This window comes from Sus scrofa, chromosome 3, assembly GCF_054392235.1.
Source record: "Sus scrofa isolate SSC_HxYL_T2T_F1_AM1 chromosome 3, Sscrofa_HxYL_maternal_Yorkshire_Landrace_v2.0, whole genome shotgun sequence".
Taxonomy (NCBI): Eukaryota; Metazoa; Chordata; class Mammalia; order Artiodactyla; family Suidae; genus Sus; species Sus scrofa.
The window spans coordinates 85,326,875-85,340,799 of record NC_139385.1 but is presented as its reverse complement, the minus strand read 5'-3'; the positions used below and the strand labels follow the sequence as shown (position 1 = coordinate 85,340,799).

The window sequence follows — 13,925 nt, the reverse complement described above, 5'->3', positions numbered from 1 at the left end:
ACTCTTTCATTCTTCTAGTTTCCTTCTGTTCCCAAATATTTCCTTCGTGCTTTCATCTTACCCTCAGTTCTGGCATCCAAAGAGGTTATTATGGAGAGGGTGCCAGCATGTGTGTCAGCAAAATGAATCAAATAACGAAAGGAATTGACCTTGGATTCTTTTCCATGAACAGCACATAAAAGGCAGGCTATGATATGAGGTTTATAGGCAGGGCGAGTGTGTGGCGGTGAAAAGGGGGTTGAGAAGGACTCTGGCATCAGCACTCACAACACACCCTTCTCTTTGCCCTCCGCTCCAGCTTTGAGAAAGAGGAGGAAGGCAGGACAGGTACCTCAGTGCCACTTTGTCCCTGCCCTTGACTTGGGCCTCTGAAGGAATGCTGTTAAATGAGAAGCCAGAGCATGGTGTCTTCATTTCAAATGATGGACCAAAGTCGAAGTGTGGGGTTCAAAAAAAGAAAATAATTTGGAATGGTGTAAAGAAATATTACGGGAGCCAGGCCGATTCGTGCTGAGAAACCTGGATATTTTCCTATAGAAGGTGGGGAGACATGGAAGAGTTGAAGCAGGAAGACAACATTAAATGTTGTCTAGGTGTATGTATGTGTATATGTTTATGTATAGAAACATATAAACTGTTACATATACAGGAATATATATACATCTTATATATACATACCTCTGTGTACCCATGTGCATGAACACATATGTATATCTATGTGCATGCACTTTCTTTTATATGTGGGTGTGTATATGGAAACCAAAATATCACTGGAAAAGAGAAAGGCTGAAAGTAGGAAGCCTGGTTTACTTAGGGGCTGAAGTTATAGAAGATGAGCAACGACGAGGGTGTGGAGGAATGAATGGATGAGAGAAGTCTTTAAGGAAAAGAATCTGAACCTGCTTCTCCCTGATTGTGGGGATTTCCACTTACATCCCCTCTATTCAAGGGACCAGCCTTAATTGACTGAGTGCCTGCAAACTCCCCAAAGAGAGGATCTGACCGGTCTGCCTCAGATTAGGGATCCATCCCCTGGTCCAGGCAATTATGGCCGAGGCCAGTGTCACAGAGCACAGATCTGGTGCTGGGGCCCATTTATTTGTGGGATCGTTTGACTGCTGTCTGTCTCCAATTCTGGACTCCATGTTTTTGTGTTCGGTTGCTCAGCACTGTCTGCAGCACCTGGTAAGGTATCTGGGACAGAGCGGGCACTCAAAAGGCATTTATCAAAAGGGTGCCTGCACAAGAGACTTAACAAATGAAGGGAATGGGACAGGAGAAAGGCACGAGTGAGTCATCCGATCCAGCCCTCCCTCCATTCATTGTTCATGACTTTCATTTATCACCAGAGCACCTACATCAGCAGAATTAGGTCAGTTGCTTCAACACGCCCATGAGCTTTTGTGGTCTAGTTTGAGCACCACCCCCCATTTACGAGAGTGATGTAAGCTAGAAATTATGCTCCTCATTCTAAACAACTGACATAAAACAAACTCTGAAAACTGAATCCATTTGGAACCTGAGAAATACCTCCAAACAAGACAATCCATGGGGAGAACTGGGCCAGAAAGTAAAGGTATTTGTCAGAAGAAACTTGGCGGACACGTTCTACTTTTTCCATCCGATTATCTTAATATTTTTCCTGTGAAATCCAATTTCCTTAAGTGACCTCTGTTCATAGGAAACTATTTGGTTTCATTGGTGGAAGCCATGGCATATTTTTAACCATCCCTGAAGGCCAGCTCCCTCACCGTGGAGGGCTCCTGGTACCCAAACAGATGTTTTATGACACTCAGCACAACATGAGCTCACCACTGGCAAGTCTTTCGAACACAATCAGCCCTCAGCGATTCTCACATCTCCCCCATCAGCCCACAAACCCAAATTCAGAATTCTCAGGCAAGCTTGACTCTTTACCATGGTAACAAAAGACCATGGAGAATCCAATTCTGAAAGTTCAGTTTATGATTGTTTTGCAAATCTAATGACCCACTGGAAAATATGCAAGGCGAAGACTTAGCCAAGCTAAGTGGTATAAAAAGATGTGCAAACTGGCTGCCCCTAAAGAATTCAGATTAAAGTATCCATGTTACAGGGTTGCCAAACAATTTGAACAGTGATAGAATTTTTAAATCCTAGGGCTGAAAGGCCCTTGAATGGCATCTAGCTGGCACAGCAATTTTGTTTCACAGATAAAGAAGCTGAGGCCCAAGGAGAGAAAGGGACTCAGGATTTCCTAATGAATATGCTAGAGGCAGAACTGGAGGCAGCACTCTGCCTCCCAGCCCAGGGCCGCAGGAAAGACAGACCACAGTCCCACACCCCCAGTTTCCTGTCTGCTCTCCTTGGACCATCAGTGTCTGCAACTCAAAGCTGGGAAGAAGCCAGAAGCTGGTCGATAAGATCTTTCATCCTGACTATACCATGGTCGTTTCAGAGTGTTTCCCCTCCAGTTTAGGTAGAGTACTCCTTTGATACATCCATGAAAAGTGAACCCAAAAAAAGGTGTGTTTTTTTTTTAATTTTATTTTTGGTTTTTGCTTTTTAGGGCTGTACTCGCTGCATATGGAAGTTCCCAGGCTAAGGGTCAAATCAGAGCTACAGCTGCCAGCCACAGCCACAGCCACAGCAACACGGGAAACTAGCCAAATCTGTGACCTACCTCAGAGCTCACGGCAACGCCAGGTCGCTCACCCACTGAGCAAGACCAGGGATCGAACCTGCATCCTCATGGATACTAGTTGGATTTGTTTCCACTGAGCCATGATGGGAACTCCCGAGGTATTTTTTTAAAGGTAGCATGTCAACATTTCAAGTGTGGAAATCAAGGGGAGCACAGAGAACTCCTGCCACCCTTAGACTAATCCTCTAGAGAATGTGCAAAGGGGCCATCAGGGGGTGAGTGAAGAAATGTAACCCCACAGCCATGAGCTCATGGGCCTTTGATCCTAAACTTGCAGGGGAAATCTGAGCTTTCTAGGAAGTCTGCTCCATCTCAGAGACCCTCAGAGTTGACCCTCTGTTGAGTGCCAGGTTAAACTTGAACCTGCTTACAAAGATCTCAAAAGGAGAAGACCCAGATGGCACCTCAGAGACATTCATCCACCCATTGGGGAGCGAGGTTTATACTGAGAAGAGTACAAGTAGTAGACAAGAGTCTTCATTAAACAAGTATTTATGGAGGGCTTAGGAGAGACTGGGCTGGCAGCCTGCAATAAAAGAGCAAGGATTTAATTGAAAGATGTAAGCAAGGACCAGATCACAAAGGGCCACATATGGTATTAAAGGGAAACATTTGGATTTTATTTTTTTAAATGATGGGGAACCACTGAAAGATGTTTACTTGGGGAGTGACTTGACCAGACTTACATTTTGGAAACATCTTTCTTTTTTTTTTTTTTTTTGATGTACTCATGGGTTATGGAAATTCCCATCCAGGCCAGGGATGAAACCAGGCCACAGGAGTGACAATGCTAGATCCTTAACCACTAGGCCACTAGGAAACTCCCTGGAAAGATCTCTTGACTTGACAGCTATGTCAAGAGCTGATGGATTGTGCCCAAGTGCTACATTGTGTGATACCATCCACAAGTGGTTTGTGGCATTACTTACACTTTGAGTGCACTTTTTGTAAATTCAGGATAATACAGTAAAAAGGGAGAAAAGAGCTTAAGGCAAGCAGATCTAATTCTTAATCCTATTTCTACAATTTACAAGCACAATGTGTCTTGGGCACTTAATTTAAATAGGTCTGAGCCCTTCAATACAATGAAGAAAATAATACTTAGCTCATGGGGTGTTTTTTTGGCTGCACCCGCAGCATATGGAATTTCCCAGGCCAGGGATCAAATCTAAGCCGCAGCTGCAACCTACATGACAGCAGCAGCAACACCAGATCCTTAACCCACTGCACCACAGTGGGAACTCTGACCTAGCTCATGGGGTTTTGATAATAAATAAAGTGGATGATGTCTAATCATCCCAGACATTTCTAATAATCCTCCCACCTCCGTTACATTCAGTCAAATCAAAGTGGCATTTTTCAGCCCAAGAAGAACACCTCCTAGCATTCTGCTAAGCCACCACTTAGCAATAGATATTGTTGCATCTTCTTGTTAAAATTTAATCAGAACATTTTGTTGCTAATGTGTGAAAATAATTGGCATTTATACTTTGCAGATGAGCAAGCCGAGGTAAACTGAGGTCAAAGCCAAATACTGGACCTGAATCAAATTGCCCAAAAACAATACTGCAAAGAATTAAACTGGTTACAAAGACCAGCATAGGAACTAAGTGCTCCAATTGTCCTGGCAACCTTTTAACCAAACACTGGTGCAGATTTGCTGGCATATATGACACTGAGAACATCTGGCCTTTCTATTATCCTCTCGCAAGCAAAAAAAATGATGTCGTGTAAACTGATCTTTGGGCCAATTATATGGTCTAAGTATTACAGTGTTTGTGTTGGCTTCTTTGGCTCCAGGTTTTAGGACCTTAATTTGTAGCCACACCCCTCCCTGAAGTCCTAATTGCGTCTTACTGTAACTTACCCCCCGGGATTGTTTATGCAGTGTTTGCATCTTCTTTTCAGGATGATAAGTCTGTGTAAATGCATCACCAGTCAACTGTGTGTCCTATAAGAAAGAGTTAGAGGGTAGAAGAGGGTGTGGAAGAGAACAGGCTCTGGGAGCAGCTCTGGTCACTTGTCCCATGCTACATTTTTTCCCCATAAACCAGTTTTATCCTAGAAACCAGGTGAGGAGTGTGGTGGTTCTAGCCAGCAGCTTGCCCAGAAGGCACTAAACCAGGAGTCAGAAAACCTGCTACCACCTCCAGCTCGACTTTACCCTTAGACAAGGACATTATGATGTCTGAGCATGTTTCCCACCTAGACTCCTTTTCATGTACCAAGTACAATGTGCCAGGCACCGGTCCAAGCCCTGCACCGACACTGATTAAGTTAATCCTCATCAAGACTGTATGTGGCAGGTGGTGCACTACCCCTACCCCCTGTCATGCAGTGGGGTGTCACTTGATGGGGGTGGGGCAGAGGTGGTGAGCTTGCCCCCTCCCCTCTGTCTCAGGGCTGCAGTGCTCAGTGCTAACGTGCTGGGTCTGTAATGAACCACAACCTGTGTTCTGGAGAAGGTGGCCATGGGGAATCCCTGGGGTGTCACTGGCTTCAGGAAGGGGTGCTCTCTGCTTCTCCCCCACCCCGCCACCCCTGCCCTTCCGCTGCTCTGGCTGTGATGGCAGCTGGGGAAGAGCTGATCTAGAAAGGTCTTTCTCCCACCTTGCTCCTATGCCCACCCCACTCTGTCCCCTTTTACTCCATCTTCAGCTGACAGATATGAAAGATCATCTGTGAATCCTTTCAGATTTTTTTTTTTTTTTTTTTTTGGCTGCACCCACAGCATGTGGAAGTTCCTGGGCCAGGGATCAAACCCGTGCCACAACAGCAACCCAAGCCTCAGGCAGTGACAACGCCAGATCCTTAACCCACTGTGCCACAAGAGATCTCCCCTTTCAGCTGTTTTTCTTTTTTTTTTTTTTCCTGGCCACCCCACAGCATATGGAGTTCCCGGGCGAGGGATCACATCCGAGCCACAGTCTCGACCTAAGCCATAGCTGTGGCCACACCAGATCCTTAACCCACCGAGCCAGGTGGAGAATCAAACCTCCTATGTCCCAGCGCTCCCAAGACACCACCAATCCTGTTGTGCCACAGTGTGAACTCCTCCCCCTTTCAGATCTTCTTGAAGACATTTAGGAAGCCTAATGTGGATTATGAACAGAAGTACTGGTAAAAGAAGGCTGGGAGCTCCTGATTTTATCTTTGGTCAAAATATTAGAGTTACAATTGTGTGAAATAAGTAAACAGGCTTCAGGATTGAGTCACCTCCTCTATGGCCCCAGCTCCCCATCACTGATCCCTAAACAGAGGGAGAGGGCTGTGGGATGGCCAGGCTTGAAGGAACTCTGAAGCCATATGGGATCTCGACCCCAGGCACCAGCAGCTCCTTCCCCAGGATCGGAATTTTCCTTCATTTTTAAAGGAAATGGTTCGCTCTAGTCTCTTGGTCTGACAGGGCATTTTTCTAGGAATAAAGAACGGAGTATGCAGTACAGTAAATCCCAGCTCTGAGTTGCCCCTTACAGGAACTTCTCACGGGTGGTCATCGTTAGGACTTTGACATCTAGGAGGAGAGCGCTTTATCCAGGATCATGAATAAACTGCAACCGAGCCTTAGAGGGCCGCTTGGACAAATGGGAATTCGCGATACTGGGTCACAAAATTGACTTAACTGGTGAAAGTTGGACCATGATCTGGGAGTTGTGGGCAATGCAGCAAGAAGATGGGAGCTGATTTCTGCTGTTCATGGACCCCAGTCAGAACCTAAGGAGGTTAGGTCCTGGTTTCATCTCATGAAATGCAAGCTTGGAGCAAATGGGGTGCTGGCATTAAAATATGGCATTGTGATTCCCAAACCAACAGTGGAGCAGCAAAGGAGGAAACAAGGTCACTGCCTTCCAGAAGTTTCTCATCTAGTCAGGGAGCCAAGCAGAAGAAACCGTTACCGTATGCAGGCTTCATGTGTGGTGTGGAGCACGACTAAAGAGCTCTGGGAGGGAGGAAAGGGGTGAGGAGAGAAGGGACCTGACTCAGGACCGAAGGATGAGCGGGGTTTTCCCCGTGTGAGGAAAGCTTTTCTCGGCCCCCACCGGCTCCCACAAACATGCATCATGCCCCTGCCATGACTCAGTCCCCAAGCCGAGTCTCAGATCTCACATTTGTATTTCTCTCTTGTCCTACAGGTCACTGGTCCTTAAACACCTCAGCCTCGCCCTCTTCAATCCCCCTCAGGCTTTTCCGCAAAAGGCCTGGAAAGGGAAACCCTGGCCTCTCTGGGCAAATCCCGTGCAGGTTGGACACCACAGGATCAATGTCCATCCTGAAGGGTGAAGCCAGGCAAAATCCCACACTCCTCCCCAGCCCCAGTATAATGCCTGCATTGGGTGAAAATCAGGTTAAAATGAGCAGGCGTGGAAAAGGGGCAGGGCGGCCTCAGAGGGGTGGCCCGGCCCCGGCCTCCCCTGGAGGGATGCTGTCAGCATTCTGACAGCAACACCGTAGGGAGAAGAAGATGCCCCCATCAGCCTGCGAAGTTCAAAAAAGGCCAGGGCCCCCGCAAGGCTGGGAGGATCCCCTCCGTAGGCAGGCAGGGAGGGTCGTAAGGGAAAGATGAAGGGGTCCACACACCAGAAGGGGAACTTTGTGAAGGGGTGAGTCCCTTCTGTCCCTTGCAGAGCCCAGGGCTGAGCAGAAGGTGCTTGCTGAGACTAGAGTATCTGTGAGGGGTGTGCGGATGTTGGGGCTGTGATTCTGGAGAGCAGAGAGGTGGTGCCTCAGGGGAGAAAGGGCTACCCAGGGCTGGCTTCAGATTCTGGCCTTTCACGATGCTGCTCTGGGGGTTCCAGGTATCTACCCTGCATGGTCGGGTCAGGTCCCCAGGAATTGTGGGGGGAAAGCAGAATTCAGGGTAGATGCCTGCTTTGCAATTAAAGGTCCCCAGGTTGAATTTCTTGAGACTCTCAGGGCGCCTGGGCAGGTGCAGCAGCATCTGGAAGAAGAGGGACCCCCTCAACCAAAGCCCCTTCTCTTGAGAGAGAGAGAGACTCCAGGAAAAATGAAATCGAACAAATAATCTTGCAGCACAGTGAGCCCAGGAAAAGGAAATGGGGAGCTTATGTGGTGTCGAGTTCTGTTGCTGGTAGAGCCTTGACAGAGACGTGATGTCGGCCTTCTTCATGTTTCTTTCAGGCCACCCCGGCACCTCCCACCTGCCCTGTTATAAGCCCCTGGCAAGCGTCAGCTCATGGTTTCTTCTCTCTGATTCTCTTCCAGGGTCGCTGCATCAACTTCACCAGAGTCAAGAACAATCCACCCGCCAAGTACCCCCTAAACAACGCCTACCACACCACCTCGCCGCCTCCTGCCCCCATATACACCCCACCACCCCCTGCTCCCCACTGCCCGCCCCCACCACCCAGCGCCCCCACCCCTCCAATTCCATCCCCACCTTCCATCCTCCCCCCTCCTCCTCAGGCTCCCCCTCCCAACAGGGCACCACCCCCCTCCCGACCTCCTCCTAGGCCTTCTGTCTAGAACCCACGGTTCAAGCTCTGGGTTCTCTCAGAAACTTTGGGGAGGAGGCGCCTCTGTGGTGTTAGGACCCGTCTTTCCAGTTAGAGGAGGCTTCCACTTTGGAAACGAGTGGTGAGAAAGCCCACCAACGTTCACACACTTTGCAAATTGGTTTGTCACACCAATACACCAACAATTGTGATCAGCGGAAAGAAATCGAAATTTTGAATTGCCTGAAAACAAAAGATGAGGCAACCACAGTCACAATGAGAGCCAGCCAGCCATCACCTCTAGAAGGTTCCAGAGGCAGTGAAACTGCTGAGATGCTCTAAATGGGATTGTGTCTCATGGAGACCAATGAGAAAATCCTTTCTCTGAGGGTGAAATGCAGAGTCAGATAAGAAATACCATTGCTGGGTTGCTGAATGCTGCCTTCGCTCCTCCACTCCACCTCCGTCACTTGACCCTGGACCCTTGGCCCAGCAATCAAGGAATCCTCACCCCTGTGTGCCACCCCGGAAGGGAGAAACCCTTTGTCTACAACTCCGGGGAAAGCTTGGGGTCCCCACTGTGGCAAGAACTCAACATCAGACACGTATCCAAAAGCATGTTCTGGGATTTGCAGAGGAGTAAAAACATATGCCTTGTTTTCCTTCCAAATTCTCCCAGTGTCCAGGTGAGGAAGAAGGCTGTTGTTTACTGATGGAAAAGGTATGTTGCCATGTTGCTGTGTAAGTGAAATCAGGTGTGTGCATTGACAGGCAAGTACTGATGGGAGCATCAGACAGTTTCTAAAACCCACAAGCCATCAGCAGCTGGAGGTGGCTGGCTTTGGCCCAACACGGTCCCTAAATCAGCAGACGGTGGCATTGTCAAAGAGCAACTTGTTAATGATTCATGTTTTTAAAAAAAACCAAGATTTGACTTCGATTTAAATCACGTGAGATACGAGGACGGGATGGATCCTGTTTTCCAGAGACAGATATGAGTTGATCTTTCCAAAATGGTATCACTAACCCTGTCACACAATTTCCCTGATTTTGTTTTTCTCTCTTGGTCAAGTTGTGCACCAGAGACTTCTAGGTAGAGCTGAGAGATAATAGTCCTGACATAATATGGAATTTATCCCCCCAAAAAGCATTGTGTGTGTGGATACAATATTTTTCTCCTTGGCTTTTCAACATACTCGCAAATATTATCAGCCACCTGAAATTCAAACCGTGCCTGGGAACCACTCCACTCCCTCAAGGCTTTCCAAATCCCTGTCATCAGTAAGCCCTATACTCACTTTCTAAACATTGGGCTTCATCACCAAAGGGTGAAAACAGAGGCCATTGTTTAGGGTCTCCTGCACCAACCTGTTCAAAATTACCTCCCCCTCCGACTTTCCACAGGTCTTAAAATTCCACTCCCCAAACCCTTAAATCTTTTCAGGAACAAAGCAGAATATAAATACAAACTTTGGGCTGTGGTCTCCAGAGATCCTTCAGGAACCCATCAAGCCAACCTCATTCTTTGATCCTACTTAGAACAGAGGTATAAAACCTGGCATGCATTTCCTACTCAGCAGTGCTTGTAGCCATGGCAGACGTTGCTCATCAGTCACAGCACTCTTTTCCACGGAGCCCAATGATTTCTTCACAATTTTCACTCACAATGCCAAAGAGCCACCACTCATCAGCGGAACTGAGAGATAAATGAACCCTAAGCACCCTCCCAACTTTAGAAAGCCAAATCAAGCAGGGATTGTGTGGGAGAATGGGGAAACCCTGGGGCAGTCAGGAGAAAATAGCTCTAGGCAGCATGGCTTAGTGGGGGAGCCACAGGCACTAAATGTGCAGTGCCAACGCCATACTGACCCTTCTCCAGGTGTACCTCGGACTCAGCCCTCCTCCCAGCCTGCCACTTCCAGAGACTGTCCCAGCTTTCTCATAGAGCTAAAATCAGAGATGGTTTCCAGGGCTTACGAAAGCAACCTCCCTCCCCCACCCCCTAACCTAACCTATATTATCTATTTTTAGAATATTAGGCTTCTTCTTTAGAATAGTCCCCCCATGAAACAGGGGTCATGAAGCAGAGGTCAGAATGTCTTGGTCACCTGCAGTGACATTGCTGGACTCCAGAAAACCATTCCATAGGCGAATGGGTTCCCCGGGCTCACCGCGTAGAGAGGTTGAGCCCCTGGCCACTGTTTTGACTGCTGGCGGTACAAAACAGTCCACCCCATACCACTGCCGCATGGCTCACTGCAGCCGTCGGAAAGTACACGCCAAGATGTTGACACTGTTGTGCAACAAGATGGCAGGTATCAGGTGAGAATGCAACAATCTCAACCACACATCAATCAGAAGCCCTGTGCAGTTTCCAAGATGTTGTTTTGGTGAACTCTCAGATATAATAGGGAACTGCAAATACATAATGACTTTGAAGGGGATTCACAGGGTTTGTCCTTAAAATGGACTCATCATGTCAACCCTAGTTCCTTAGAATTTCAGTGGAGAAGGAGAAACTTCTCTACAGTATGAAAAAAGCAATGTTTCAATGGTAGGTGATTACAAGCAGGAAAATACTTTAACTGGTTTGTAAAATCGATCAATACCTATGTCATTCCCTGTTAAAGGTAGCAGACATATGATTGTGATCAGGAAACTGCACAAAATTTGTTTTTTTCCACCCCCATGTTATTGTCCTCATGAAGTTTTTTTTTTTAATAAAGGCCAACTTTCTGTTGTATATATTCATATTCCATGTGTTAGATGGAAGCATTTCCTATCCAGTGTGAATAAAAAGAACGGTTGTAGTAAATTATTATAAGGTCAATGATATTTCATGGCAGGTTATTCTACCAAGCTGTGCTTGTTGGTTTTTCCCATGACTGTATTGCTTTTATAAATGTACAAATAGTTACGGAAGTGACGAGACCCTTGTTTGCACAGCATTAATAAGAACCTTGAGTGGTTACCTCTGGTAACGACCAGCTCATAAACAGTTTCTGGCCTGCCGCTGGGCACATGCTCTGGTGAGATACAAGGGCTCTCTTTTACCAAAGTCAAGAACAGAGTTGGTGGACATATTTGGCCATAGGTAACCTATTGTAAATATCACTAGAATGGCCAGAGGTGATCTGGAAGTCTCATATAAAGCCCAAACACTATGTCACATGAGGGAAATCCATCCAAGAACTAGAGAAAAATAATGATGAGATAATGAGCAACAGTTTTGATCCGGTGCCAACTCAAAAATCAATTAATGCTGTGTAAAAATGGGTTGAATTAGTTTGCAAACTATATAAAGATATAGCCAGTAAAAAGCCTGTTAATGCACACCAGATGGGAATGGGATGTCCTAGTCAACTGCATTTTCTAGTTATCTGAGCTCTATTATATTATCATACTTGGATAACCAATTTAAAAGAATTAGAATATGATTTTTTAAATACATTAAGCTCTTCTTCTCATTCTTTCTTCTATCTGTGATAATTCAGAAGACAGTATGAATCTTCGACGCCTCTGAGTCATTGTTATAAAAATCAGTTATTGCTGTACCTGCTAGAGGAGAATGGGCTGAACGTGTACAATGACAAACCCTGGAATTTGCTTTTTTTAAAAAAAATAATAAATTCTTAAAATCAACTCTTTTACTAGTTGTCTCTTTGTTATACAAATAAAGTGTAGGAGTTCTTGCTGTGGCACAGCTGGTTAAGGATCTGGCATTACTACAGCTGTGGCATGGGTCACAGCTGTGGCTCAGAGTCCATCTCTAGCCCAGGAACTTTCATATGCCATGGGTGCAGCCAAAAAAAAAAAAAAAATTTTAAGGAGTTGCCATCACTGCAAAGCGGAAACGAATCCAACTAGGAACCATGACGTTATGGGTTTGATCCCTGGCCTCACTCAGTGGGTTAAGGATCCGGCATTGCCATGAGGCGTGGTATAGGTCACAGACACGGCTTGGAGCATTGCTGTGGCTGTAGTGTAGGCCAGCAGCTGTAGCTCCGATTGGACCCCTAGACTGGGAACCTCCATATGCAGTGGGTGCTGCCCTAAAAAGAAACAAAAAAATTTTTAATTTTTAATATAATTTTTAAAATAAAGTGTAGATTGTTCAAGTGCTCAACACCCTGATCATAAAATGGCTATCATTCAGCAGATTTTTCCCAATTAGTTTGTGCCCTCCACTAAACTTCTTACTGTTTTGATTACTCTTATTTCTTCTTTAGCTGTCCACATTCAACATATTCTTTATTTCCGATAACAGTTTTAGATTTTAAAAAGTAACCCATGCTAAATGAAACAATAAAATAAAAAGTAGAGGTAGAGAAGCACACGCAAAAAAAACCATACTGTATCAGTTTGGATTGTGTTTGGCTGCCTATAACAGAAACCTAGCCATGACTGATTTGACTCACAGAAAAAGAACTCCAGAGATCTGCATTTGCTTAAGAAACCAGGCAGTGCCATAGACAGTGCTGCAATAAATACCCTTCTATCTATATACACCTCAAAATATTTTTGTTATTTTTGCACTTTGGTGTATCTCCTTAGCAGCTTCAGTCCAGCTCCTCTACTTATATTTTTTTGTAGGTCAAAGAGTGTCTCTTACTAGTTCTGAATCTGTTTCTTTACAAATCCTCATTAAACCTTGAATTCATCTTAATTGGAATAAAACCATCTGAAAAAAAAGCTGTGCCACAATTTCTTTCCAAGATTTCATTAGTATTCAATCTTAATAGCATTTTGGGCACATGCACATTTTAAAATTATATTCTTCATTAAATCATTTTGAGATAACTGGCTAGCAATTTGGAAGGAAAAAGAGAAGTTGGAGCCCTACCTCACTCCTTATACCAAAATAAATTCCAGCTGTATTTAATCTCAGGGTAACAGATAAAATCAGGAAAATACTAGAAGTAGGAAAAAATGTTTATTGTATGAAGAATTTTTAAATATTATTTATATATTGCTTGCATTGCCAACCAACTTTCTTATAAAATCACTTCAACTACCCTGAGTAGGACTCCAAGGCACTAAGTCAAATAAACAAAGAAACTGACAGGAATAAGATCCTTAATCAGGTATTGACTGTGAACTTGAGTGGGAAATCCTCAGTGTTTATCACTAAATCCAGTTTTCTGTCTTCAGATAACTATGTGTCTCTCTGGGGTCTCACTTAGGTGTAGAACAATCCCTATAATAACTTTGTCCATCTAAATACATTGTAAACAAGGTCAGTGCTACTTACCTTTATCAAACATTTGGTATTAGGCCATAGCCTTGGCATATGCAAAACAGATGATGTTATTCTGATTAATTCTGGTTACAATTGTGTTGGTATGAACCACAACACCACCATCCTAAAGTTATCTCACCTAAACAAATTAGAAATCTTATAATTCCACTGGGCATAATCTTTGGTTCCTCTCCTTTTTTACTCAACATTCAAATGGTCAATTAGTTATATAAATCCTTCTCTACTTAAGTTGGGAGTGTTTTAATTTTTGAAGTTAAAACTGTGCAACATCTCCTTTATTTAGTTTCAAATGTCATTTCACAATGTGCTAATAAAGCAACAGCAGCAGTTAACGAAATGTTTGAGTTAAAATATGTTAAAATATGTTCAATTAATTGTGCATATTCAGTACTTTTTAGACAGCATCTTTAGTTGAGAGTGTCTTGTAAACATTAAAATGGATGTAACTCATAAAAGACATTTTTCTTTGTGAGGTGAGGTGTCTTGAATTCTTGCAAAGCATCTTAAAAGTATAAGGAATGTTGGTGCT

The 13,925-nt window shown here is 44.9% G+C and overlaps 1 protein-coding gene and 1 long non-coding RNA gene across 4 annotated transcripts in view; one reads left to right on the top strand and one right to left on the bottom strand.

Annotated features, from left to right (window-relative positions):
- The window catches only part of ANTXR1 (ANTXR cell adhesion molecule 1), a 240,535-nt gene extending 228,757 nt beyond the window's left edge, over positions 1-11,778 (top strand). For both annotated transcript variants that reach the window (XM_003125066.7, XM_085019044.1), the window contains exon 18: positions 7,907-11,778. In XM_003125066.7, coding sequence (XP_003125114.3) covers positions 7,907-8,167 — 261 coding nt within the window. In that variant the 3' untranslated portion in view covers positions 8,168-11,778. The remainder of the gene's footprint in view (positions 1-7,906) is intronic.
- Positions 1-13,925, bottom strand: part of LOC146404742 (uncharacterized) — a 44,866-nt gene that overhangs the window by 12,295 nt on the left and 18,646 nt on the right. The window contains exon 2 of one of the 2 annotated variants that reach the window (XR_014841796.1): positions 4,551-4,634. The exons of the other annotated variant lie outside the window; for it this stretch is intronic. This is a non-coding gene — a long non-coding RNA (uncharacterized LOC146404742). The remainder of the gene's footprint in view (positions 1-4,550; positions 4,635-13,925) is intronic. 2 annotated transcript variants of the gene reach the window in all.